The sequence below is a fragment of the Melanotaenia boesemani genome, chromosome 8 (assembly GCF_017639745.1).
Source record: "Melanotaenia boesemani isolate fMelBoe1 chromosome 8, fMelBoe1.pri, whole genome shotgun sequence".
Lineage (NCBI taxonomy): Eukaryota > Metazoa > Chordata > Actinopteri > Atheriniformes > Melanotaeniidae > Melanotaenia > Melanotaenia boesemani.
This window is the reverse complement of record NC_055689.1, coordinates 14,355,082-14,381,372: the sequence shown is the minus strand read 5'-3', so window position 1 is coordinate 14,381,372 and position 26,291 is coordinate 14,355,082. Positions and strand designations below refer to the sequence as shown.

The 26,291-nt window shown below is 39.9% G+C and overlaps 2 protein-coding genes across 2 annotated transcripts in view; one reads left to right on the top strand and one right to left on the bottom strand.

Moving 5' to 3' along the window:
* The window catches only part of dnah9l (dynein, axonemal, heavy polypeptide 9 like), a 41,151-nt gene extending 29,443 nt beyond the window's left edge, over nucleotides 1-11,708 (top strand). The window contains exons 58-93 of the mRNA XM_041992301.1: nucleotides 14-176; nucleotides 299-422; nucleotides 761-903; nucleotides 992-1,153; nucleotides 1,499-1,558; nucleotides 1,641-1,814; nucleotides 1,906-2,052; nucleotides 2,197-2,310; nucleotides 2,498-2,641; nucleotides 2,905-3,087; nucleotides 3,219-3,224; nucleotides 3,384-3,485; nucleotides 4,567-4,701; nucleotides 4,902-5,075; nucleotides 5,166-5,298; nucleotides 5,413-5,515; nucleotides 5,643-5,765; nucleotides 5,860-6,064; nucleotides 6,249-6,413; nucleotides 6,540-6,680; nucleotides 6,896-7,066; nucleotides 7,138-7,260; nucleotides 7,360-7,553; nucleotides 7,888-8,036; nucleotides 8,234-8,361; nucleotides 8,444-8,581; nucleotides 8,734-8,823; nucleotides 8,911-9,102; nucleotides 9,180-9,299; nucleotides 9,639-9,698; nucleotides 9,892-10,074; nucleotides 10,310-10,492; nucleotides 10,686-10,801; nucleotides 10,977-11,089; nucleotides 11,186-11,326; nucleotides 11,461-11,708. Coding sequence (XP_041848235.1) covers nucleotides 14-176; nucleotides 299-422; nucleotides 761-903; nucleotides 992-1,153; nucleotides 1,499-1,558; nucleotides 1,641-1,814; nucleotides 1,906-2,052; nucleotides 2,197-2,310; nucleotides 2,498-2,641; nucleotides 2,905-3,087; nucleotides 3,219-3,224; nucleotides 3,384-3,485; nucleotides 4,567-4,701; nucleotides 4,902-5,075; nucleotides 5,166-5,298; nucleotides 5,413-5,515; nucleotides 5,643-5,765; nucleotides 5,860-6,064; nucleotides 6,249-6,413; nucleotides 6,540-6,680; nucleotides 6,896-7,066; nucleotides 7,138-7,260; nucleotides 7,360-7,553; nucleotides 7,888-8,036; nucleotides 8,234-8,361; nucleotides 8,444-8,581; nucleotides 8,734-8,823; nucleotides 8,911-9,102; nucleotides 9,180-9,299; nucleotides 9,639-9,698; nucleotides 9,892-10,074; nucleotides 10,310-10,492; nucleotides 10,686-10,801; nucleotides 10,977-11,089; nucleotides 11,186-11,326; nucleotides 11,461-11,708 — 5,050 coding nt within the window. The remainder of the gene's footprint in view (nucleotides 1-13; nucleotides 177-298; nucleotides 423-760; nucleotides 904-991; nucleotides 1,154-1,498; nucleotides 1,559-1,640; nucleotides 1,815-1,905; nucleotides 2,053-2,196; nucleotides 2,311-2,497; nucleotides 2,642-2,904; nucleotides 3,088-3,218; nucleotides 3,225-3,383; nucleotides 3,486-4,566; nucleotides 4,702-4,901; nucleotides 5,076-5,165; nucleotides 5,299-5,412; nucleotides 5,516-5,642; nucleotides 5,766-5,859; nucleotides 6,065-6,248; nucleotides 6,414-6,539; nucleotides 6,681-6,895; nucleotides 7,067-7,137; nucleotides 7,261-7,359; nucleotides 7,554-7,887; nucleotides 8,037-8,233; nucleotides 8,362-8,443; nucleotides 8,582-8,733; nucleotides 8,824-8,910; nucleotides 9,103-9,179; nucleotides 9,300-9,638; nucleotides 9,699-9,891; nucleotides 10,075-10,309; nucleotides 10,493-10,685; nucleotides 10,802-10,976; nucleotides 11,090-11,185; nucleotides 11,327-11,460) is intronic.
* Nucleotides 11,709-11,918: 210 nt separating this feature from the next.
* Nucleotides 11,919-24,869, bottom strand: LOC121645283 (probable serine/threonine-protein kinase roco7). Its single transcript, XM_041993711.1, has 11 exons — nucleotides 24,463-24,869; nucleotides 23,352-23,439; nucleotides 22,449-22,550; nucleotides 19,183-19,248; nucleotides 19,030-19,058; nucleotides 18,788-18,925; nucleotides 18,566-18,652; nucleotides 16,301-16,375; nucleotides 16,080-16,186; nucleotides 14,049-14,229; nucleotides 11,919-13,938 (listed from the first exon to the last, which is right to left on the bottom strand). The coding sequence occupies exons 1-11, from the start codon at nucleotides 24,619-24,621 to the stop codon at nucleotides 12,943-12,945; spliced, it is 2,028 nt and encodes a 675-aa protein (XP_041849645.1). The 5' UTR covers nucleotides 24,622-24,869; the 3' UTR covers nucleotides 11,919-12,942.
* Between the last annotated feature and the right edge of the window lie 1,422 nt (nucleotides 24,870-26,291).

Below are 26,291 nucleotides of genomic sequence, written 5' to 3'. Positions count from 1 at the left end.
TATACATGTTCAGATGTCGGATTAGTCGCATCCTGGAGGCCCCTTATGGTAACGCCCTGCTTGTTGGGGTCGGGGGAAGTGGGAAGCAGAGTTTGTGCCGACTGGCTGCCTTCCTCAGCTCGCTGGAAGTTTTCCAGATCACACTACGAAAAGGATATGGCATCAATGACCTCAAGGTAAGCAACAGAAACAGAAGGTCAACCCTGTATTATGGATCGAGAATTCCTCATATCTATTATTGTAAAAATGACATTGATTTCCTCTCTTTCCTACTTTAAAATACTTTAATGCCCTGCAGAGTGATATAGCTGCATTGTATATCAAGGTGGGAGTAAAGAACATTGGGACAGTATTCCTTCATACAGACGCCCAGATTCCAGATGAACGCTTCCTGGTGCTCATTAATGACATGCTGGCCTCAGGTTTGTCTACACTGTGTGAGTGTTGTGAGGATTTAAACTTGTATGTGTAAAATTTAAATGTGTCATGTCTGAGAAGTTATTTTTTGCATGCTGTGAAGGATCTTTAAAGCAATAAGTCCAGACAACTGAAATTTCCTCAGCATACATACGTTTTCAGAACAGTGTTTAATTTTTTTGCACATAGAGCATAAAAGGTTCAATTCTGGTTAAAGATTAGATGTAAAACAATGAAAATGGCCAATTTCATCCTAGCAATTTTATATTAAGCAATTAAGCAATAATTAATATTAATGTAATTGTGCATGTAAATGTATACTGGGCACATATTGTGCTTTTAGGGGATATACCTGACTTGTTTGGTGATGAAGAAGTGGATATGATTGTAACATCCATCCGAATGGAGCTGAGGGGACTAGGCCTCATAGATAGCAGGGACAACTGCTGGAGCTTCTTCATTGAGAGAATACGAAGACAGCTCAAGGTGGAAAATACCATCTGTTATTTTATCACCTTTATGTTTCTTTGTGTGTTGCTTTTTATCTTATCTTCTTTCCTCTGCTTTCCACCAGGTTGTCTTATGTTTCTCACCAGTTGGATTCACATTGCGCACACGTGCACGCAAATTTCCAGCTCTAGTTAACTGCACGGCCATTGACTGGTTTCACCCCTGGCCTCAGCTTGCTCTGCAGTCCGTCAGCTCTACATTTATAGAAAAGATAGCCGGACTGGAGGTAAGAACTAATATGCTTGGTATTCACTTTAACTTTATGGCAAATATTTGAACCTTTTTCTTTAGAAGGAATAAATAAAAAAGAAATACATGTAGATAGATGCCATATTGGTTGTGGTTGCTGCACAACTATATTGTGTTACTGGCTATGCTCTTGTCTCTAAAAGTGAACACAAATCCTTCCAATAATATTCTGAAATTTAAACACATCAAGCAACATTCAAATGTCTTTAGGTACATTATTCTCTTAAATATGTTTACACTGATAACTTTAAGATAAATATAGTTGCTCTGTCATTCTACATGATCAGCTCCATTCATCCCTGTGTGTGTTTTTGCTGTGCAGCCCACAGTGAGGGCATCTATCAGCGAATTCATCTCCTACGCCCACACAAGCGTTAATGAGGTGAGAGCTACTGCAAAGCAGTGTGAGTGAGAACCGCTCCTGCTTTCTTCTTTGACACGATTTAGTGTTTGATTTGTTAAAGGTGAGTGTCAAGTACCAGCAGAATGAGAAGCACTTTAACTACACCACTCCAAAGAGTTTCCTTGAGTTCATGAAGCTGTACGACAACCTGCTGGGGAAAAAGCGCACAGAGCTGACCCAGAAGATGGACAGATTAGAGAATGGGCTACAGAAACTGCTGAATACTGCATCACAGGTTAGAAAATATACACCACACTCCACCATAACATGTAAAAAATGTAGTTATTAACCTGCTGTTTCTTAGCCTTCTTTGTTTGCTCTTTTAGGTGGAGGATCTCAAAGCCAAGTTAGCAGTGCAGGAGGTGGAGCTGTGGCAGAGGAACACAGATATTGAGGCTCTCATTGCTAAAATAGGACAACAGACAGACAAGCTCAATCAAGAGAGAGCTGTAGCTGATGGAGAGGAGCAAAGGGTGAGAGTCTGGGATTCCCAGACCTCTTAACTCACTGTCAATAAGAGAAATTACACAGAAGAAGACTAATAATTAGTCAATCTTGCAATAAAGTATCTAGGGTAGATCATTTGACTTATTTTGTGTGTTTTTGTAATTGTTCAGGTGGCAGCTATTCAAGCTACAGTGACTAAACAGCAGCAAGAGACTGAGGAGGATTTGGCCAAGGCTGAACCTGCCCTACAAGCAGCCAATACAGCCCTCAACACACTAAACAGGGTAACGTGCTTCACCATGATATCAGTTTGAACCTGGGTCTGCCTTGCACATTTGATTTGTCCTGTATCATTCATTTTGTTTGTAAGCAGAAGAAAAACGCATAACAAGGTTGTCTCCATTCCAGTTCCTAAAGCAAGACCAGAAGAAAATAAAATTATACGTGTGCTGTTGTGTCTTTGTAATTCAGTTGAACCTGACAGAGCTGAGGACATTTCCCAACCCTCCAGCCATTGTCACCAACGTTTCAGCAGCTGTTCTGGTGCTGCTGTCTCCCCAAGGCCGAATCCCTAAAGATCGCAGCTGGAAGGCCTCCAAGATGGTTATGAGCAAGGTCATATTTAACAGTGAGGTCTTCCAAATAAGTCACTCTGTCCTGTTATATAACTTAATTTTATCTCTGCAGTATAATCATAAAACAAACACAGCAGAGAGCAGAAAATATAATTATATTATATTATATTATATTATATTATATTATATTATATTATATTATATTATATTATACTTATAATATATTATTTAAAATCCAAAAATACTCTTTAAAAGTATGAATGAAATCTGACAGATGTTTGTCTAAACCATATGAATGTTCAGGTAGATGACTTCCTGCAGGCTCTGGTGAATTTTGACAAAGAGCACATCTCTGAGGCCACAGTGAGGTGTGTGAGAGATGAGTACCTCAGTGACCCAGAGTTCAACCCTGACTTTGTGCGACAGAAATCCTCAGCTGCTGCAGGCCTCTGTGCCTGGGTCATCAACATCATACGCTTCCACGAGGTAAACACATGAACTCAAGCTGTCATACACATTTCATATTACTCCAGCCTGGGGGGGGTTACTCTGTGTTCTTCTTATCATTTGACAGTTGTTTTTTTTTTCCCCAAAAAAAAACCTTGTGCGTTGGATAGATTTTCGTAAGTGCATCTTTTGTTTTATTTCTTCACATGATTTTGATTAAAGGGTTTATAATATTTTATTAATTTAATTAAAAATATTGACTCAGTTGTTTAATATCTTGTAATTCTTAATCATTGCCTGCATTGTTTTGTAATTTCGTGTTTGCACATGTCCAGGTAATGTGTGAAGTGGAGATGAAGAGGATGTGCTTGTCTCAAGCCAACGCAGATTTGGCTGAGGCTGCTGAGAAATTAGAGGCCATAAGGAAAAAACTTGCAGTGAGTCTACATGATGTGATTTCATACATCGTTAGTTCAATAAAAAACACCTAGGCCATATTTTAAGATTTTATAGGCAATGGGGCACAGTCAATCAGCAATATTAGGAGAGTACAGTTAGACAGATATCACAATTTATCCAAAATATGACTTAGGCAATTATGCTATGACAATGCAAACTGAAAACCATGGGGTATTTGTAGACAGAGGGAGCAATTAGGAGCAGGTGAAGTGAATGAGAAATCAAACCAGGTGAAATAATAAGCCAGGAACAGAAAACTGAGCACATGAGGGAAAACAGGAAAACTGAACTAAACATGACAAAGCCGAAAACCTAAAGCATGGAAACTAAACATGACAAAAACCCACAACTTTAAACTAAGAGCAAGACAGAACTAAACAAACAAAACAAAAACCTAGACCATAATCATAACAGCAACTAAACATGACAAACAGCAGAAAAAAATAAACCAAGATCGAGGCAAAACAAACCAAAACAGACAAAAACCAAACACAAGAATTAGGAACCACACTGTGAACCATGACATATGTGTAAATATATGTGTTGAATGTAATGTGCGAAGATGGGATGCACCTGGATTTTTCTCATGTTTATGCTGCAGATTGCTGGACTTTTATAGGCCAACTAATAATCATTACACTATCACTTCCCTTGCAGAAACTTCTCTATTGCCCTTTTCACCCATTGGTTGGGGTTCATCTGTAAAAAAAAGACATTTTTGTTGAGAATTTACACACAACAGAGTCAACTTAGCTCTGCATCATAGTGTACTTATCAAACAAGCACTACTAAAATTTCACATCATTTTTGGTTTGAGTGATCCTGGCTTGACCTTATACACAGCCTGTTTCATGTCTGTTTCTCTTGCCAGCTCAGAGGTGTATTAGCTGTGGATTAACTCCAACCCCCCCGAGCCACATCTTCACTTTCACCCATGACAAAATCTGCAAAGATGTAGTCTAAATGTTTTGTTTAATTTCTCTAATGGTTTGAAAAGTGATATTTGTGGTGATATAGAAAATGTTTATTCTGGACCATCTTCTCTTCTCTTTATATCAGGAGCTGGATAGCAGTTTGGAAACGCTGACCACGGCATTTGAAAAAGCCACAGCAGAGAAGCTTCGTTTTCAGGAAGAAGTCAACTGCACTAACAAAACAATAGAGTTAGCCAACCGGCTGGTCAAGGGATTGGAGGTGGGTGCATATGAATTAAGTGACAGCTGGACATCATTTGTATTCAAGCATCTATAATGAGATTCCAAATGTAGAGCAGGTTATTTATTTCTATGTTGATTATGTTGACTTTTATGCAGCATCTCAGGTTAACAAATTGATTTCTGAAAATCAGTGGCAGTTCATGTGCAAACCCAAAGCAACATGTGTGTCTCTTTTAGAGTGAGAATGTGCGCTGGGCCCATTCAGTGGCTCAGTACCACGAACAGGAGGAAACTCTCTGTGGTGACCTCCTCCTTACTGCAGCTTTCATCTCTTATGCCGGCTCCTTCTCCAAGAAGTACAGGAAGGAGCTGCTGGACAACCTCTGGATGCCGTTCCTGCACAGCCAGAAGGTTACAAGATATCCTCCTATAATTATTCTGTAATTTATTACTCCCCATCATTTCCTGTATGGATACAGATTTCTGTATGTTTTTCATCAGGTGCTGATTCCCATGACAGGAGACTTGGACCCAGTGTCAATGTTAACTGATGACGCCACAGTAGCCCAGTGGAACAATGAAGGCTTACCAGGAGATAAAATGTCCACTCAGAACGCTACCATTCTCATTAACTGTAGGTAGACACTTTAGATGTACCCTGTCATCTAATTATTTACGACATTAAGTACAAAGTGTAGTTTTCTTTGTGACGCCAGCAGATTTCCAGGTTATGTGTGCAATGTTGCAGGTGAGCGTTGGCCTCTCCTCATTGACCCTCAGTTACAGGGTATCAAGTGGATCAAGAGTCGCTATGGTAACAGCCTGAAGGTTGTCAGTCTTGAGCAGAAAGGGTGAGTGTTTCCATTTTTACTGTCCTAAAGTGCTCACAAGTGCCTTCAATTTAGACCTCTACAAAAGCTAAAAATGCATAATTCACTGGCAAGGCTTTTGCTACACATTTATCCATTAATGTTCCAGATATGTAGACGTTATTGAACAGGCTGTGGTGGCAGGCGACACTGTGCTCATCGAGAACCTTGAGGAGACTATTGACCCTGTTATTGACCCTCTGCTGGGGCGACACACAATCAAGAAGGGCAGGTAATCCTCTGACACAAGAAAATGAGTATTTATTCACACTAGTTTTGTTGTCTTCCTCATATACTTTTCCTCTTTCTTCCTTTTTTTGTGGCAGCTGTATAAAGGTTGGGGACAAAGAGTGTTTCTTCCACCCAGGCTTCAGACTGATTCTCCACACTAAGTTAGCCAATCCTCACTACAAGCCAGAGATTCAAGCCCAGACCACCCTCATTAATTTTACAGTGACCAGAGACGGGCTGGAGGACCAGCTCCTGGCACAAGTGGTGAATCAGGAAAGACCAGACCTTGAGCATCTAAAGGTGGGTTACAATAGTTGTCAGTTTTCTCTGTAGTCACATCACAGAGCAAATAGGTGTGAGTTTGATTGTCTTATAATCTTATGCTCTTTTACTTTTATACCAGTGAACATTATGTTTAAAATACATTATAAGTAGTTCAGGCCATTTTAAATGGTTTTAATTAGTCTGCTTTATCTCTCTGCAGAGTGACCTGACAAAACAGCAGAACATGTTTAAGATTGAGTTGAAGCTTCTTGAAGACGAGCTGCTAACCAGGCTGTCCGCTGCAGAGAGTAACTTCCTCGGTGACAATGTACTGGTAGAGAAACTTGAGACCACGAAGCACACTGCTGCCGAGATTGAGATGAAGGTAAATGAATAAATGCTCACTTGAGAAAGTGGATTAAGTTAAATTGTCTGACTATAATTCTCCATCTTTATTTGTTACATGTTCTTCTTCTATACCCACTTTCCTTCCAATACCTTGTGTTTCTAGGTTCTGGAGGCTAAAGTTAATGAAGTCAAGATTAACGAAGCTAGAGAACACTATCGTCCCGTCGCCATCAGAGCTTCTCTCCTCTATTTCATCATGAATGATCTCAACAAGATCAACCCCATGTACCAGTTCAGCCTCAAGGTAACCAGAGGGGAGCGGTGGGAGCTAATTCACAGTTAGAAACAAATGGCTGTTATCACAGAATATAATGTTTGGTAACGTGTTGAGAACCAACTGATAAGCTCTGGAGGAATATGATGAGATATATAGTTTGGAAAATGTGTAAAATGAAAGGCAACTAATCAACACCTAATAACAAAAGAATCCCACAATTGTCCCCTCCTCTTGTTTTTCAGGCCTTTAATGTTGTTTTCCACAAGGCTGTGGCGATGGCAGAGCCCTGTGAGGATGTAAAAAGCAGAGTGAACACCCTGATAGACTGCGTTACATACTCCACCTTCAACTACATCAGCAGGGGACTGTTTGAGAGGGACAAGCTTACCTTTACTGCACAACTAGCCTTCCAGGTGTGTATGAGCTTTTGTTGGTATTGAGGAAAGATTTATTTTTCTCTCTTACTACGTTCTTCTTCTTTCAGCTTCTCCTGATGAGCAAAGAGATAGATGTGCGAGAGCTAGACTTCCTTCTACGTTTCATCATTGACCACAACTATGTCAGCCCCCTTGACTTTCTGTCAAACTCAGCATGGAGCGCCATCAAGGTCAACAAGCACATATACAGACTCTCACAGGATTTCTTTTGCTATCTGTATGCAAATTACAACTCATATCGCCTACTGCTGTTGCCTGTTTGTGTCCAGGTGATGAGTTTTACCGATGAGTTCCGTGGTCTGGACCGAGACATCGAAGGCTCACCAAAGCGCTGGAAGAAACTGGTGGAGTCAGAGTGTCCAGAGAAGGAGAAGTTTCCTCAGGAATGGAAGGGAAAAAGTGCCTTGCAGAAACTGATCATGATGAGAGCCCTGAGACCAGACCGCATGACCTATGCACTTAGGTAATAAAGGCTCTTTCTCTGGTCTTTCCCTCTGAGTTTTCGGATAAAGCTTTGTATTGTATTGACAAACTGAAAAGGAAATAAATTACTTTGATAATCTGCATTTATGAATTTGTATATATATATATATATCTATAATAGTAGTTAGTATTAGGTCCCTTCAGTTATCCATATTTATAAAAATATCCTTTTGTCTTTCATTTCTATTTATTTATCTAATTATTTAGTTTCTTAATGTATTTGCAGAGAGGTGGAGTAAGTCCATTTTAAAAACAAAATATACACAATAGAAACTGATTGGTAATAATTTCCGCTTCCTTTTGGTATCCTTTAGGAACTTTGTGGAGGAGAAGCTGGGGGTGAAGTATACAGAGGGGCGAAAGACTGAATTTGCTAAATCTTTTAGAGAGAGTGGCCCTGCTTCTCCTGTGTTTTTCATTCTCTCACCTGGAGTGGATCCACTAAAAGATGTGGAATCACTGGGTACTGTTCAAATATCAGCATGCACACACAAGTAAAACAGCATAAACCTATACTGTACTTATTCTGTATAAAGTGATTAAATGAGCCTTGGAAAGTAGTCACACTGTAAAGTGCATGTGCATTGTTTGTCTTTTTTTTTTTTTACTTTTAAAGGGAGTTTTTAGTATGTATGCAAGTACAAGTTCTTGTGTTCTTAGGGAGGAAGTTGGGTTTCACCATAGACCTTGGAAAGCTTCACAATGTCTCCTTGGGTCAGGGACAAGAAAGTGTGGCTGAGATTGCCATGAGAAAGGCTGCCAAAGAGGGTCACTGGGTTATATTGCAGGTCTGAATCCAAAAAATAGAATCTATTTTGGACACAGAAATAAGTAGACCACTGCAGTTTTGAATGTGTCATTTCTCTGCAGAACATCCACCTGGTTGCTCGCTGGCTTGGTCCACTTGAGAAGCTCCTGGAGCACTGCTGTGAGGACAGTCATCCAGACTATAGAGTGTTTATGAGCGCTGAACCGGCATCTATGTCCCAGGAGCACATTATACCACAGGTAGTGATACAGTGGACATGCCGTATTAATGTATCTATGCACAGATTTCCTCTACTCAAAACCATGTTTCATGTAGACTTCATTAGATTTCTTTATTAGCACAGGGACTGACTTTAGATTTATGTATTTTTATCTTTAATGTATTTTCTCAGGGCATTCTGGAAAATGCTATTAAGATAACCAATGAACCTCCTACAGGCATGCATGCCAATTTGCACGCTGCTCTGGATAACTTTGACCAGGTGAGTTTTTCTGCTTTATACAAGTCATGTTTAAATATGTTTGTCTTATTGAACATTATTATTGTTATTTAATCTTCCCCTCTGCAGGATATTTTGGACCAGTGCAGCCGTGAGCAGGAGTTCAAGACCATCCTCTTCTCTCTATGTTACTTTCATGCCTGTGTGGCTGAGAGGAGGAAGTTTGGACCCCAGGGTTGGAACAGGAAGTATCCCTTCAACACTGGGGATCTTACCATATCAGTTAATGTTCTCTACAACTACCTGGAAGCTAATGCACAGGTGGGATGGGTTCTGGTGGGGTAAGTGACATGGTGGTGATTGCATTAGCAGTAATTCTAATTATCATGATAATGAAGGTGCCATGGGAGGATCTGAGGTATCTGTTTGGGGAAATCATGTATGGGGGACATATCACTGATGACTGGGACAGACGGCTCTGCAGAACATACCTGGAAGAATACATGCAGCCCAACCAGGTTTGTGTGTTCACTAAAAAAAGACAAAGGGACATAATTAGTGTGTCAGCACACTCATTTATGCTCTGACAAAGAAGAACTGGACTTTAAATAAACATTACTGTATACAGTGATAGGATTAAATTATTTTCAAATGTCGATTTGGCCTGAGAGTCAGCTCCAGAGTGAAGCAGTTTTGTTAGATTAAGACCAGAGATTTTCAGAGAAAGCTAAATAAACATGTTTGTAAGAACTACTGCAGGTGTACCAGACAAAGGAATTTTGCCCACCTGGTAAGAAATAATTCAGTGTTTTGTACAGGACTTGGCACCTATAGCTAACAAATCTCTGAATTTTTAGTTTGACCGAAAGCTGGCATTGGCACCTGGGTTTGTTGTGCCCTCCAATCTGGACTACCAAGTAAGTTGAAGTAAATATTACTGACAAAACCTCTACCTTCATCTAATAAATGCAAAATATTATCTTATAATGTGAAGACAAAGTTGACAAATACTTCTGCAGTAACCCGTAGAGTTGGTATCCCATAAGGAGAGTGTATACCTTACATAGACTGAATAACTGTAATAACCAAATCTGATTTGTTGCCTACCAGGGTTACCATGACTTCATAGATGAGATGCTGCCACATGAAAGTCCAGCGCATTATGGCTTGCACCCCAATGCAGAAATTGAGTTCCTGACTGTGACATCAGATAACCTTTTTCACACTCTGCTGGAGCTGCAGTCTCCTGATGCTGTCATGGGGGAGGGTGCTTCGCAGACACTGGAGGAGAAGGTAGCCACACATACAATTCAATCATGTCATTATCTATTTTTAATGGATTTTCTAGCTTTATCTGATCCAACAATAAGTAAAAGTCCTAAGTAAAAAAAATAAAAAAATGTTAACTGATCATCCATCCAATGCCAGAACCTGTAATTAGTTCAGAGACGAGAGAGAAGTGTAGCATTAAGTTATGTTGCCTTTCTTTCCCATGCTCTGACTAATTAGTCTCACAACTCATCTGCAGGTGAAATCTATTTTAGATGAAGTTCTGGAAAAGCTGCCAGAGGAATACAATATGTCCGACATCACCTCGAAAACAGCCGAACGGTCGCCATACATCCTAGTCTGCTTCCAGGAATGTGAGCGCATGAACACACTCATTTGTGAGATACGTCGTTCACTGAAGGAGCTTGACCTGGGACTCAAGGTGAGCTTGAACATCTCTGGGCTTGTATGATAGTTTACAGGTAAGCCCTTAGCATTGGGGCTTAGTTGTTCCTTTACATGTCTTGATAAATAGCTCACACTCTGCCTCAACTTTATTATCTTAATGTCCCTCTGATGTAGCAAGTAGTAATTTCTTAACTGTGTCTATGGAACATAAAATTGTCTTTGTACAGGGTGAACTGGCCATGTCCTCTGAGATGGAGAAGCTCCAGACAGCTTTGTTCTTTGACAATGTCCCTGACACCTGGACCAAACTGGCCTATCCCTCAATCTACAGTCTGTCTATATGGTGTGTGTTTCAGTGTGTGAGCACTGTCATTATAAAAATGTTGAGATTGACTTTATATATCAAGTTCTTAGATGCTTTGTAGTTATTTTGTTGTCCATAAGGTGCAAAAGATTAACCAAAAGAGAAGTGACATTAACCAAACTGTTTTGTTTGTGTATGTGTGTGTGTGTATCAGGTTTAATGATGTGATGCAGCGTTGTAAAGAGCTGGACAGTTGGACTCAGGATCTGTCTCTGCCCAGCGTTGTCTGGCTTTCTGGCCTGTTCAACCCACAGTCCTTCCTCACTGGTAACAAAGGCGGCTCTACCATGGGCAAAAAATGGCTCCTTTAATTTTCTTTTTCTACTGTATCGTGTGTGCTTTTCCCATGTCCTTGTTTTTCAGCTGTGATGCAGTCTCTGGCTCGTAAAAACGAGTGGCCTCTGGATAAAGTGAATCTTACAGTGGATGTGACCAAGAAGTTTAAGGAAGAGTTCAACCAACCTGCCAGGGAGGGTGCATATGTGTATGGACTTTACATGGAAGGTAGACAAACTCTGTGGTTCCCTTTTTTTAACATGATGTGCAGCTTGGAGGGCCTTAGATTGAATTCTTCAGATTTTTTACTTTTTAATCCCCATCTGTATTGTTCCTCCTGTCTTCTTCTATGTTTTGTCAAGGTGCAAGATGGGACATTCAGACTGGGGTGATCACTGAGGCACGTCTAAAAGAGCTGACCCCAGCCATGCCTGTCATCTCAGTCCGAGCTGTACCCAATGACCGTCAGGAGACTAGGAATATCTATGAATGTCCACTTTACAAGACCAAGATCAGAGGGCCCACGTATGTATGGACTTTCAGTCTAAAAACCAGGGAACGGCCAGCCAAGTGGGTGCTGGCTGGAGTGGCCCTGCTGCTCAGTGTGTGAGGGAGAGACTTGGAAGTTGAAAGGGAAACTATCAGGTAAAACTGGTTTGTACCAGGTGTTAACCAGAGAAGTGTGCGGCTCTCTAGGTTCCACTTTAAAACCACAAGTCATCTATATTGTTTATCTTAGACAACTCTACATACAGTACAATCAACAGAAGATACTGCAGGCTGTACATTTCTTTTGCAGACCACAATTAATAAAATGGAATCAGACTGCTTTTCTTTTTATTGAAAAATGATAAAATATACCAAGACAAATGCCAAAAATTCACACACTTGATCACAGATAGAACTGGTAAAGATAAAGCATGTTTGAACAAAAAAAAAAATCATCAAACTAAAAGATACTCTATAAGCAGGAGAGAAACAGTAGTGCTTCCTCATTAGAGTGGCATTCAAGTGTGTTACTTTGTTACACTTGTACCTCTTACAACATGTTATGCAGCAGTTTTAATAGTACAATAAATTACACTGGGGACAGTGTTCTGACAGCATGACAGGACAACTTCATGAGTCCCCCTCAGACATGTACTCTTTTAATCATAATTCATGTGATTCCAGATGAACATGTCGATTCGTTTCTGAATGAAACACACTGGTCACTTTTATGTAAAAATAATATCAGCTATTTCACTTGTTCGGGCTTTGTAATATTCTGTATCACTTTCAACATGGCCTAAGTCTGAACTGCAAGGGGTCATATTAAAAGGATAGGCATGCACAAGAAGTGTTGGATTACTTTAGCATAGATCTCCTACTCATGGTTCCATGGTTTTCACTTGTATTAAAGTTAGTTTTTTTTTTTTTTTTTTGTCTTTGCCTGAGCTAAAAAGAGGGGGGGGCATCTGCTCAGTGGTCTCTGTTGTCAGTTATAGTAGAGCTGCAGCCTCCTCTCTATTTCTGACACTCTCAGCAAACATCACAAAGGCATCAGTGGACATAGACTGAATGACCGAATGCTGAGGTTTCAAGAGGTTAATTTAGCTATTTTTGATATTGATCTTGTGTCTGAAAGGGGCTTTATTATCTTTTTTTTCCTACTTGCTATTTCACAGTACATATGGGTGTAATATTTAACCATTTAATAAAAAAGAAATAAAAAGTGATTTGTGTTTTTCGTCTGTAGACTGTCATGCACATCCTGTAGCTCAAATGCTATATGTGCTAACAAGTTTGGCCTCTGTTTTAATTCTATGTGTGTTTTCTGTGTGTTTGTTTACTTAATGTGTTTTCTAGTCACTGTCAGACCAGTCGAGCTCCATCATATCCATTGCCGATGTTGCCATGTTGATCTTGGTTCCGTGTCGCACACTGCAGCTTTTCACAGAGTTCTGATTGGACGATGCCCTCATGCTCACCTGCATCCCAGAGTGACCGATGACTCCCACTTCACCTCTAATCTTTTGGCTGATGGCCTCGCTGTGGTCGCTTCGGACTCCCTGTACTACAACTCCCATGTCGCTCCTGCGACCCCTGACGCCCAGCTCTCCCCTTACACCATGGCCCACCATCTTCATCACTCCCAGGTCACCCATGTTCATATTCATGTCCATGTCACCTAGTCTGTCCATCTCTCCCATCTTATCAATGTCTAAGGAAAGCATGTCCCCCAAGCTCCCTAAACTCCCATGGAGACCTTTAAACATGGTTGGCAGCCTACCTCCTTCAAGCACTCCCTCCACCCCTGTCTCCTCTAACCTGTCCCCAAGTTTTTCTATCTCCCACCCTTCCTCCTTCTCACTTTCCCCCTCTGCCTCCCCAAATCCTCCAGAGTATCCTCGGACTATGGTTGTCACTCTGCTTCTCTGCATCCCTCCTCTTTCCTTGTCTCCCTCCTCCCATGTCCTCTCCTCCCTCTCCACTACACCTCCAGGGAAGCTCCTGAGTGTCACCTGCACCCGCCCTCCCTCCAAACTCCCACTATCATTCCGTTCCTTCTGCCCCCAGCCTGTCTCCTCAATAGTTCCTTTCTCTTCCTCCTCATCCTCTCCAAACCTTCCCTGCAACCCTCGGAGCATGACATGTAGTCTTCCGCTGTCGAGCGAACCCATCCCCCTCTCCAGCATGGCACTGCTGCCCCTCTCTGTGTCTCCATTGCTGAGTGTGCGAAGTATACAGCTGACACCAGCACTGCTGACCCCTGCACTGCCCACCCCAGTGCTGTTGGAGTCTTGAGAGTGTGAGCGGAAGAAAGAGCCAGTAGAGCCGATTGACATTGGTGTGAAGAACTGAAAAACACACAGAAGAGAAAGGTTGCTATCATAAAAAGGTATCTGCTGATCTTGTTATTAAGCATGGCTGCACAGAATTATATTCACTTAGTTCATCTTCTGCTTACTGGTGACATGTTTGAGCGCTCCATGAGTAGAGAGGTTGGACTGGGAGTCATGTTGGACCTCTCCATCAGCCTCTCCTCCCACAGTCTGAGCCTCCTTTCTCTCTCCTCCAGCTCCTTCTCCTTTGAGTAAAGCTCCCTCTCTAGTTTCCGAAGGCGCTCCAGGGTTGATTCGATTTCACACCTGTAGTATGTGCGCATAACACACACACAAATTAAAAAACATCAGTTATGATAAACTACATGTAGATTTGCCTTAGTTTGCACAGGAATTTCAGTGCAGTCAGAAAATGATGAATTCCAAGTTTAGACTCAGTAGAGGCTTAGAACAGGGATACGAATATTTCAGACCTGCATGAACATTGATGAAATTGTTCCAATAGAGTGCATTCTGCCATTTTTAGATAAACCTCTAATAAAAAGCACTTTTCAGTTGTTTCCATAATTCATTTTTAATCATGCACTGCATCTTTTTGAGTTTACAACATAATTTCCACAAAAACTGGAACCCTCTTACATGTGAAAAGAAATGGATAATTTAACCTGTATTATTATTATTATTATTATTATTATTATTATTATTATTATTATTATTATTATTATTATTATTATTAAAAATAGCACAAAAAAGCAAATGTTGAAACTAAGGATTTTTCTGGAAAATATTTGTTAATTTCATGCTAGTAACACTTTTCAGAAAGCATCTCGCAGCTAATTAACTTCACTGGCAGTGTTCACTGGAGAAGATCTCAGCAGGCAGCACTGCTTTTAAAACAAGACATGAATCTGTGGTAGTATTCATAGCACAGGCTCACAAACATAGTCATCTGTGGACACAGTTAATCCCCAGATACACAGATGCAAATATAAAATTATACCAATCAAAACCAAATATATATAAATGGATGAAGAAAACCACATTTTCTCTGCCTTAGCTCATCCAAGATGGACTCAGGCCACATAGTAAAACTGTCATGGGGTCTGATAGATAATTTGCACACTTGTGAAGGCAACCATATGCTGCCATTACATCTATTTGATAAAAAGTCCTGCAAAAAAAAAAAAAAGAAAATAAAGGAAGCCCATTTCCTTTGGGAAACTCCATTAGTGTCATCTTCTGTAGTGAGTGACTCATTATCTGTAGATCACAATACTGCTTGTGCAAGGGATTTTAACACCAATGGAAACTATTCTGCTGCAGTACTGTTTGCTTCCACAAAAGGTCAGTGTGGGAGTTGCAGACTGATTGTCCCTGAACATGCATTCACAATCATCAGCTCTCACAGCTGCTAAATATAGACAGAGGTTCAACGCACAGCCATACTGCCTTCCCTACTCATTCATCCAACCCCTTCACCTCCTTCACTCAACCTCCCCTCCCTCCATGTCCATGTTTTTCCACCCATACCCAAAACTTCACTCAGAATTGATTGCCTTCGCTGGGCTCATGTTAAATATGAACAGAATCTCACACCTTCTCTCTCCTGGTTCGTTGCCCATGTCTCTCCCTCTCCCCTGTCTCCCCACTGTCATCTGTCCACTCTTGTTTCCTCACTATCCTCCCTGTTTCTCGCTCAGTGTTTCAGATTTCACATTCACACAATACATTTCTATTCCTCCCTGAACTTCTTCTCGTCAAGTCACATTTGATTTCCCCTGTACGCCCTACATCCACAACAGACCTCCTCTTAGCCCCCACTCCTCTGTCCCTCCCCTCATGGAGGAGTAGAGGAATCTCTTCCATGGACATTTTCCAGAGAACTTAATATAGACTCGAGCAGAGAACAGGGTCACGCATTCAACTTTTCACCAGAGCTACAGAGCCCACAGAGTTATGCATACATACTCATCTATGTGTGTTTGCGTTTGGGATGTGTGTAACTTGGTTAAGAATTAACATGTGCAAAAGAAACAAAAACTGCTTTTGATAGTCTAGCAGGGAAATAGCACTTAAAAAGGACAGAATAGCACTCATGTTTAGATTCACAGCTGTTAAACTTTCTTTTAGATGTCTAATTGACTTTATGTGTGTACCTCCACTGGTCCTTGTTATGTAGGAAAGAGTTACACTGGTCTGGTAGCCTGCTGTCGTTTGCCATGGTCTCCAGGGTTACAAGCACCTGCTTAAAGTGTGGACGTTCCTGTATGTGCACAGATGTAAACAAGATAAAACTTATTTTATCATCTTTAGAAGTATTTAAATAAGCCATATAAAACCTTTTTCTAACATTGTATCTCCAGGAAGTTTATCTTACTTTGGAGTCTGCATGCCAGCATTTCCTCATCAACTCCCCAAAACTTGCTGGACAGCTGGTGGGAATAGTCAGCCTCTGGATGTTCAGACACGCAAACACACACCACAAATTCATCAGCTTTTAAGTATTTTAGGATAAAAGAAAACCTGACCTCAAAATACCTGACCATAAGTGTGTTTTTGATGAATGTTTGTGAATAAATAAATAAATAACAGTTGCAGTCTAAATGAGCATGAGTATCTACAGCCCCGCTAATGTCCCTGTCAGGCTTCACTTCCTGTGACCATGGGGGGATTTTATAACATCCTGGCATACTTAAGTGTTGCAGGTTTGCCAAGACTGCTATCTTGGTGATAGGATGCTTTCATTTGTTAAATATCAGTCATCACAAACTGTGTTGGTCTGCATCATTATGGGTTTGAAGGAGAGATTTGGTAAGATTTAAACAAGACTTAAATGAGTACTGCACTGTTTGTTTTTTGTTTTTTTTTTGTTTGTTTTTTTTCTTCCCAGTTTTAATCAAATCAAAAATAAACAGCTTGTTGTCCAAAATTACTTTCCTGGTTTTATTACCCAAAACTATTTCAGACTAAGTCAGGTACTTAAGTACTTTGGATTCATTATTATTCCATCTGTAAGTAGCTTAGGTTAATAATTACTACACTAACATTCTGCCAAAACCGCATCATATCATTTCCTCTGAAGTTCGCCATCTGCTGCTTTATCTTTCCAGTTTTTTTTCTTTTGTAAAATTGTTGAGAAACTCCAGTCTGGATTTGGAACTGCTCACAGTTACAACTAATCCCATCCATCTTCTCACTCAGCAGCAGTACAGTAAGTACTTGATCCATCGCTTCTTTACACCAATCACCTCTACTCCCTATATTCGTTAAAATAACTTAATGATCTTAATTGTCTTAACGACACACATTTTAAAAGATTTCTCCTAACTCTATTAATTCTCATTCATATTCAGATATTTTTTTACTTATCAGATCAGATTCCTTCAGTGTCATTGTAAATTAATACAGTGAAATTCGGTTAGCATATAGCTGGCATCTTTCCTACACAACAGCCCAATATAAATAAGATTAAGATCTAAAAGCTATTCCCTACTCCTCATATACACTCAAACATACCATACACACTATTCCATAAAATATAATTGAAACAGACAAATTTAAGATTGAGAATTTCAAAAGCACAATAATATAACCATTAATAAAAATAATAAAAAACATTAATGAAATATTGCACATCAGATATTTCACATAGTTCTAATGCTGAGTAACGGTGTCAGTCCCACTGTGTGTTTGTGCAATGGAATTCAGTATGAACTTGGTGACAGTTTCTTGTACCTCTAAGGGGGGAAGCAGGGGCCACTATCACTCCTGCCTCTTGGTATTGGCTCTCAAGTTTGTAACAGTACTAAACTTCATATTAACATTTCTTCACATTGTGTAAAAACGTCTTGCTTCATCTTATATTAAAGAGTTTCAGCTTATATCATATATCCAGAACTAAATACAATAGACTGGGAACATTAAACTCCTCCTCTCACTTTAACTTAAATTTTGTTAGTGAAAATTTGTTTGAACTAAATGACACCCAGAAATCGTCAGAGGTCTGGATGTGCGCACACGGCTTCACAGTATAGTGCAGTAGATGGAAACAGTTTTTCAATGGGGATTAATCTTAAAATATCACTGACTCTGAGTAGGGAGAGAGCAAGCTGAAGGGTCAGGAAAAGAGGTGTAGCTATGGTGAGGGAAATCAGGGGGAGACTGGGAAAGAGGAAGAGAGAGACAGAGTGAGTTATTTAGGGAGAATATTTGGACATAAGCCAAGAGCTACGCAGGAATCAAGTTCTCTTGGTTGTTTTTTGGGCCCCACTGTGTGTGTGTGTGCTTGTGTGGGTATTGAAGTCAGTAACTGACCCACAGACATAGTATTACCATCATCTCCTACCACATATAAACCTGAAGAAACAACTCTCCCATCACTTTAGCTCTTTTTCCCCCCCTCTTGCTTGTAAACACTTTAGCCTGGAGAGAGTCTGGCCAAGCTCCACTGCTATGTATCCAGGCCTTACATGAGCAGAAAACTGACATCAGGCCTAAAAATACTCAGCCTCACCAGCTCACAGTGGAAACCATGAGAGCACTGCATTGCACTCTTCAGCCGTCTCAAACTCTGGTTGGTCTGCATGTTTGCAGTGTGTTCAAAAGGTTGTTTGTGTGTAAATGCACTATCTGTCCAGGTTACCTCTTGTTTTTCCACCACCAACCATGCAACCTGCAACCCCTCGAAGCCTTTGAAAGGAACCTCTCGCGTCAGCATCTCCCATAACACCTAGCCACAGATTATTCACATTAATAAAACATGTACAGGTTTCAGTACTTAGTGCTGATCAGATTTCTACAAGCAGTACTGATGTTTGATTCCTGGTGTTACATTGCTGGTATTTATAAAATGGTGCCAACTCACCACACCATAGGAGTAGGTATCGCAGGTCTCAGAGACAGGTAGGCTCTGAATAACTTCAGGAGCCATCCATGGAAAAGTGCCCACCACCGTCATATGGGTGGTGTGAGACAGGAACTTAGATGCTCCAAAGTCACAAATCTGAAATCCCAACAGAAAGAAGATTATAAAAATGAACTATGCACAAGCTGTGTGTCAGATTTCTTTTTTTTTTTTTAATAAATCATAAGAGTATTATCACTAACCTTCAGCACTCTATCTGCCGTCAATACCACTGTAAACATACAAGACAGAAACCAGTCATTGTCAATGTGATATAGCTGGTAAATTAATGGAACACATTTCATGCTTTAATGTTTATGCGTATGGACAACAAGTTCATGTGAGAGTGAAGTTACCGTTTCGTGACTTAAGGTCTCTGTGAATCACTTTGACTGGAGCTTCTGCATGAAGGTAATGCATTCCTGGAGGAAAAAACATTTTAATGTTAACATTCCGATCAGTGGTGGAGTATAGGAGGTCTAAATTCAGTTTTATTCCACAATATTTTGGTTCAGACTGCAGACATGGTGTCTATAATGTAGGTCAAAGAAATTCCTTTTCGAAGTGTCCGAAGTCGGTCCTCAAGGCCTCTGTCCTGCAGGTAATAACTGTTTCCTGCTGCATTACAGTAGAATCAGATTGATGGAGCAACATGCTTAGGTAGAATGTGACAACAAACTGTTGAGGAGAGCCATTTAATTTGAATCAGGTGTGTTGGATCAGGGAGACATTTAAAACCTGCAGGATTGCAGCCCTTAAAGACCAGAGCTTGTCACCCCTGCTTACTTAAGTATTACATAAGCAGAAACCATTTTTAAGTATCCTAACTTAGACATGGGAATAGACTTTTTGCTTATATTGATCATGTGCTCAAGTCACAAGTAGGAACAACTAACTAAAGTAATCTTTTCTCTGACCTGCATTCATGAATTAGACCAAAGTCTATAAACAGAAATTATCTCATGACAAAACAAAGTTGGGAAACATGTTTTTTTTTTAAATGCCCTCAGATATACAGGAAAAGGGTTAATTAATCCAAATCAGGGCATCATGTTGACAAATCTGGCTGCTAAATATCACTAATTATTAATAATATTGGATTCTACATGTTAATTTTTAACAATCTCTAAACCAAAGTTAAGAAAAATAAATGTTTTGTCTTTGTCTCCTGTATCACCATCAGTTGCCATCCTACTATCCAGTATGGTGTGGATTTAATTTTGAAAACTTATTAAAGGGGACAGATTATAAAAATATAACTTTTCAGAAATATTTTTTAGCTCTCAGGAAAGGTACTGTTTGCTTTCTCAAATATAAATAACCTGCATCAAGCAGTTCTAATGTCTACAATATTTTTGAATGGGTAGCCAGGCAGGGGCACAGACTGGGAATAAGGTGGCACTGGCATGTAAGTTAGTGGTGGGCAAATAAATCCAAATATCAATACTGAATTTGGTATCTATATTAATCAACTAAGTGTGATAACATAGATACTTTAATGTAAGGCTTGAAAACTATCAGAAACTTCATCAATAAGGAGGATATGTGGTTTTTGGTGGATTCGGTTCACCTCAGTGACAAGACACCTATCTGACCAAAATCAGTGTCTCTTGTCGAGATAAAACCAAATTTAGATTTTTATGGTGTGAGTAATAACTTTGTGGTTTATGGGTTAATGCTTAATAAAATTATGTATTAGTTTCACAGATTAATCTCTTTGTATTAACGTGTTAACTTTGACAGCCCTATTAAAAAGTATCAGTTTCAATACCAATATTTGGAAAGTAAAGCTAATTTATGTAAAAACAGTTATATAAATTTTTTTTATTGACAATTGCTTAGGATAATCCTAATCACTGCTGCTCAGACTAAGGCTTGTTACATACTCCACGAGAACAGAGAACTTTGTTCTTGTTGTCAGGGTGGCAAAAACAAGATAAATGTTTGTTTTGGCTTGGTTGTTTCATACTCCATGAGAAGCATGGTTCACCATGGCAGGGATTTGTGAAGAATTAGTGTCTTAATGTGCAATGTACACCTGGCTCAAGTTTTTGATACATAATGAGAAACTTCGTCCATTGCAGGACAATAAAAATGCACTAAAAAAAACTTTAAAAAGAAATAAAAGAAATAAATAGATTTTAAAAAGCTTGAATAAAAAAAAAAAAAGCAAGGAATAAAACAGTCGTTTTAATAAAAGGCAGCAGATAGAAAAGTTTTTAACCCTGATTTAAAACTGCTGAGAGTTTCAGCAGACCTGCAGTTTTCTGGGAGTTTGTTCCACATGTGAGGAGCATAAAAGCTGAACGCTGCCCCTCCATGTTTAGTTCTGACTCTGTGAACAGAAAGTAGATTTGACCCTGATGACCTGAGGGATCTGGTTGGTTCATAACAAACCAGAAGATCCAGAATGTATTTTGGTTCTAAACCATTCAGAGCTTTGTAAATTAACAGCTGGATTTTAAAGTCAAGTCTTTGACAGACAGCAAGCCAGTGTAAAGACCTGAGAACTGGAGTTATATGGTCTATTTTCTTGGTCTTAGCGAGGACTTGAGCAGCAGCGTTCTGGACTAACTGCAGCTGTATGATGGACTTTTAGAGAGACCTGTGAGGACAACATTACAGTAGTCCAGTCTACTAAAGATAAATGCATGGACAAGTCTTTCTAAATCCTGCTGAGATATCAGTCCTTTAATCCTTCACATGTTCTTGAAGTGATACTACGCTGACTTTACAACTGTCTAAATTTAACTGCTAACTTGGTTGTCGGTTAGCATATTTAGTTGTTTTTCATAATTTGAGCAAGCGGGAACATGTAGATGTTGAACAGCAGTGGCCCCAGGATGGAGCCTTGAGGAGCTCCACAGGTTATTTTAGTTTGCTCAGATTTACAGTATAGTTACCTATAGACACAAAATAGTCCCTGTCTTTTAAATAGGACTCAAACCAATTCTTTGTAGTACCAGAAAGTCCTACCCAGTTTTTCAGCTGGTTTAGTAAGACGTTATGGTCGACTGTGTCAAATGCAGCTATTTAGTGTCAGGAGGTTGTTTAGCTGTTGAAATACAGCTTTTTCTATAATCTTACTAAGAAACGGGAGGTTTGATATTGGCCTGTAGCTGCTCATTAAAGACTAGTCTAGGTTTTTCATTTTCAGTAAATGCAGAAGTGAAAACTTTCCATTTCACATGTTACCATTTTAAGCACACCCAGCTCAAATTTCTTACCAATCGCATTCGAACACACCATAAGAAAAAAAGTTCTGCTTGGCTAATGTGTCAAGAACAAGACGAAAGAACTCCCAAACCTGGGATATGAGAACAAAATCACCTTTTTATTCTGATGCCCTCAAGAGCAAAAGAAAAGTTCTTGCTTTTTGTGGAGTATGTAACAAGCTTTATACTTCATTGATACCGCTCTCCCCCATTGCATAAATATGTTATAATCATATTTCTACAAATAAGAATTGTGTTTTTCTGTCATATTTAACCAAAGTATGTCACAAGTATGAATACCTCAGGAAAATGTGTAGACAGAGATGAAGAGGCATTTGCTCTTGTATATACTAGTACACAGGACATCAGAATTTCATTATTTATAACGATTGTTCCTTCAGGGGTACCTTTGGCTATCTGTATGGCCCATGTCATGATCTGCTCCATATCCATCTCCTCACTCTGCTCACTGGAAAGGTACTCATACAGAGACCCTCCACTTGCATATTCTGCAAGATAACATACACACACATACAGAGATAGTGGTTGTCATAAATCAGCAAAATACATATTGTATTTGTCTGGGAAAAGCTACACATTCTATACAAAGGTTTTGCAAAATTATGTCCATACACTACATTAAATAAAGATGCAAATCTATTCTGGATTAAATTCTTAAAGTACTTCAAACATTATCCTATTAACAGATACCCTTTTATCCCAGTGAAAATTAAAATTATAACTAAAAGTTCCTAAGACTAAATCCATCTCCAAAGCCAGATCTTAAATGTACCTAATGAACTCTGTTATACTTAGTAGGCAGTGGACTTATTCTCAATGGCAGTAAGAACTGTTACTGGACGGGTCTGCAATGATGTGGCAATGCTTTATCTCAGTTATACAACCCCCATCCAGGATTACAACCACATCTAAACATGCCAGTCTCATTACAAATGTCCTGCCAGGAAGAACAGCAGGAACCAGTTTTCAGAGCTTGCTCTGATAGTTCAAAATGCAATCATAAACACTGAACAGCCTTTGCTGACATTGCTGACATTCTAACATGATTGTTTTCTATCTTGGATCAAATACACACAAAGGTGACACTGTTTCCTAAGTCTAACTCCCTCAGGGCTTAACTTGAACTTTAGCCTGTCTATATCCTGATGCTCAGGCTTCAAACTTTTTGTGTAATCAGATGTTTAGTTAAATTTGAATGTAGGTAGTTTTATACACTGACAGCCACCTTCTCCAGCCATCTACAAGGAAACGTGAATCTCATAAACACATGTACACATGTAGGGTCTGACCTGTGACAATGCCATAGTTGGGAGATTCCAGCATGGCTCCATAAAACTGAATGATGTTTTTATGACTCAGTACACTGAGAATCTCAGCCTGGACAAGGAGACATGAGAAAGAGAAACTGAGGATTAGAAAACTCCACCAGGATTCAGCTGTCTCACACTGGCAGAGAAGCTCAACCTTTAGGAAAATAAAAAGAAAAACAAAAACAAAAACAAAACAGTTCTTAATGTTTAAACTTAAACATTTGATCTAATTTCAAAGTCATTTATTTTCAGGATGCCTGAGCTAAGGGCTGAACTTCCCTGAGTCTGCACTCCACTGACAAACACGTCATTAATCTGAGCTGACTTGTGCTGCAGATTTTGCCAAAAAGCACAATCACTACTCATCAGTAATTAGAAATCACATAACTACAGCAATTATTTATTTTCACAATGGTTTTATTCTCAGTTTATATGTAAAGTTATAATTCTCGGCAAACATGAACTTGTTTGCATGCCTTTGCACGCATATGTGAACGAGAGTTACCTATGAAAAATGCACTAAGCTAAATCAGTTTGCGTTTCCGTATGAAGTGTACACATCTGTACCCCCCTGCATAAGCTTGCATACACTGTGAGAAACAGTGTCAAGACAGCCCACAACTCAAAATCCTAGTGTAGTTTTTAGGTTGTTTGTCCATGTGAATGCAAACATCTTTTATTTGCCTGTCATGTATATGCATTTATCAAGTATACACTAAAATCTTCAGCTACAACAGAAACATAGTCTGTTATTCTTCCATAGATCATAGTTACATAAAACAGGCTTGCAAGCCTCTGCCATACCACCCCAGTACTTAAGGCAAGGAAGAAAATCACCAGTAAGTCACCATCTAGATCACACTGGTGGAAACTTGCCGCCCAGCCTCAAATGACCAAACCCAAGAGAGGGGGGTGAATTGGGGGGAGCTAGTACGTTTCAGATAAACACATGTATAATAGGAAGGATGGGACTTTGGATCTAAAGGGATATTAAACTGAATCTGCTATATGTGGCTTAAAGGAGAGGTCATAACTAATAAAAACTGTGCATATTAAGATCATATTTTTGAGTTTTGTGTCTCCACTTTACCTCCTTGTCGATCTTCAAAAGCTTCTTCACAGCCACTTCCTTATCTTGGGATATCCAGAGGGCTCTGTAGACGCTCCCAAAGCTGCCTCCTCCACAATTCTCATAGAAAAGCAAATCCTCATGCTTTATCTGTACAAACGACGAGCCAGGGGACGACATGGCATACTGACTCACACGCACTCAAACACACACATTCACGCACTCGAACCCCAAAAAGCTTAAGCGCTCAAGCCACAGCCCCAATGTACAACAGTATACAAGTCCAACTCCAAGAGCAAGAGATGAGAGCCAAAGAGACAGGCACAGTAGGTTCCACAACAGGGTCGGAGGGGATGTTGTCAGTCAGCTGGACAAGGTTGTCAAGGAGAAGAAACCAGAAAGTACTGGAAAGAGAGAGAGAAGTTTTCTCCCTGTGAGTCAGGAAAAGTCGGCTGTTACTACCAGATGAGGTGTTACATTGCCTGATAGTGGTCATCCACTGCAACTACACCACACACACACACACACACACAAGCTGAGAGATGAAGGAGAGGTTAGTCAGTATGTTTAAGATTGTAGTCACTGTGTGCAGTCTGCCTGTAGCAGACAAGCCATACAAATATGGTCACTGGCATCCAGGACATTCCTTCTTCCTGGATAACTGTGGCTATATAAAGCTCTCCATACACTGCAAACACACGCACATGGCTCTGGCCTATAGCGTGTCTGACATACTAAATCAGTCAGCAATGAGGTTAAATACTTTAATCCAGTTTTTCCCAAACAAGGGGTTGGGGGGTCCCAAGATAATTTCAGGGGGTTGCCAGATAATTCAGAAAAATATGTAGCCAACATTTATCAAATAAATTAGTGATTGTTTTTTTTTTTACCAGGGCTGTTAAAATAAACCATCAATAAAGAGTAAATCTTAAAGTTATTACACATGCCATATTAAAAATTCTCTCTGCAACAGAGGCTGATTTTGGGCATGTAGGTGCCCTGTCACAGCGGTAAACCGCCAACCAACCACTAACCATTCTGGCAGTTTTCCAGCCTTACATTTAGAGGATGGCTGCAAGATGACCCATTTGATACATCACACAATTATTCACTAAGTCGTCACGTGTGGATTGCGAACACCAATGTATGTCATCTTTGTGGTCGTGGCTCAGAAAGCTTGAGTACCACTGCTTTAATCTGTCTGTTACACACTCTGCAGCTAAAAACATACAGTCACCAGTATCGTGTTACTCAAGCAGACAGGAATGACCCACTGACATCATCAAGCAGGATGGTCGTGCTGACATCACCGTGCAGGGACAGGTGAGATCAGCTATGGGATGTAACAACACTTCTCAGTTGCTGACAGTAATTAAATACAAGCTTAGTTCACATGGATTCACTGAATAAATATGACATGACAGTATCTTCTGGCAGCTTCTGGAGGCCATAGTGGCACCCTATAGCAGTGTGTCAGATAAACACGATCCTTACAGACACACAGCTTGAGAGCTAAAAATTTGGATTGGGATTATCAGCTCTGCAGAAATACTTGCAAAGTTACAAAGTTGTATGTTTTCTACTGGTGTTGGAAATATTGTCAGCAGTAAAACAAGTTCTTAAAAAGACATTCCCAACAACATTTTTATAGTAGGATAGTCAGTTTAAACATTGGAGATGGTTGCCTCTGGCATTTTTCGTGTTTTTTCATTTGATTTGACAAGTATGAAGACTTTATGTGTGGGTGTTTGAGTGCTCATGTGACTGCGTGGCTATATGACTGGTGAAGCAGTCATGCGGGAGATCAACCAGCATAAGTGTAGGCAACGGTGGTCCTTGGGAGCCACAGT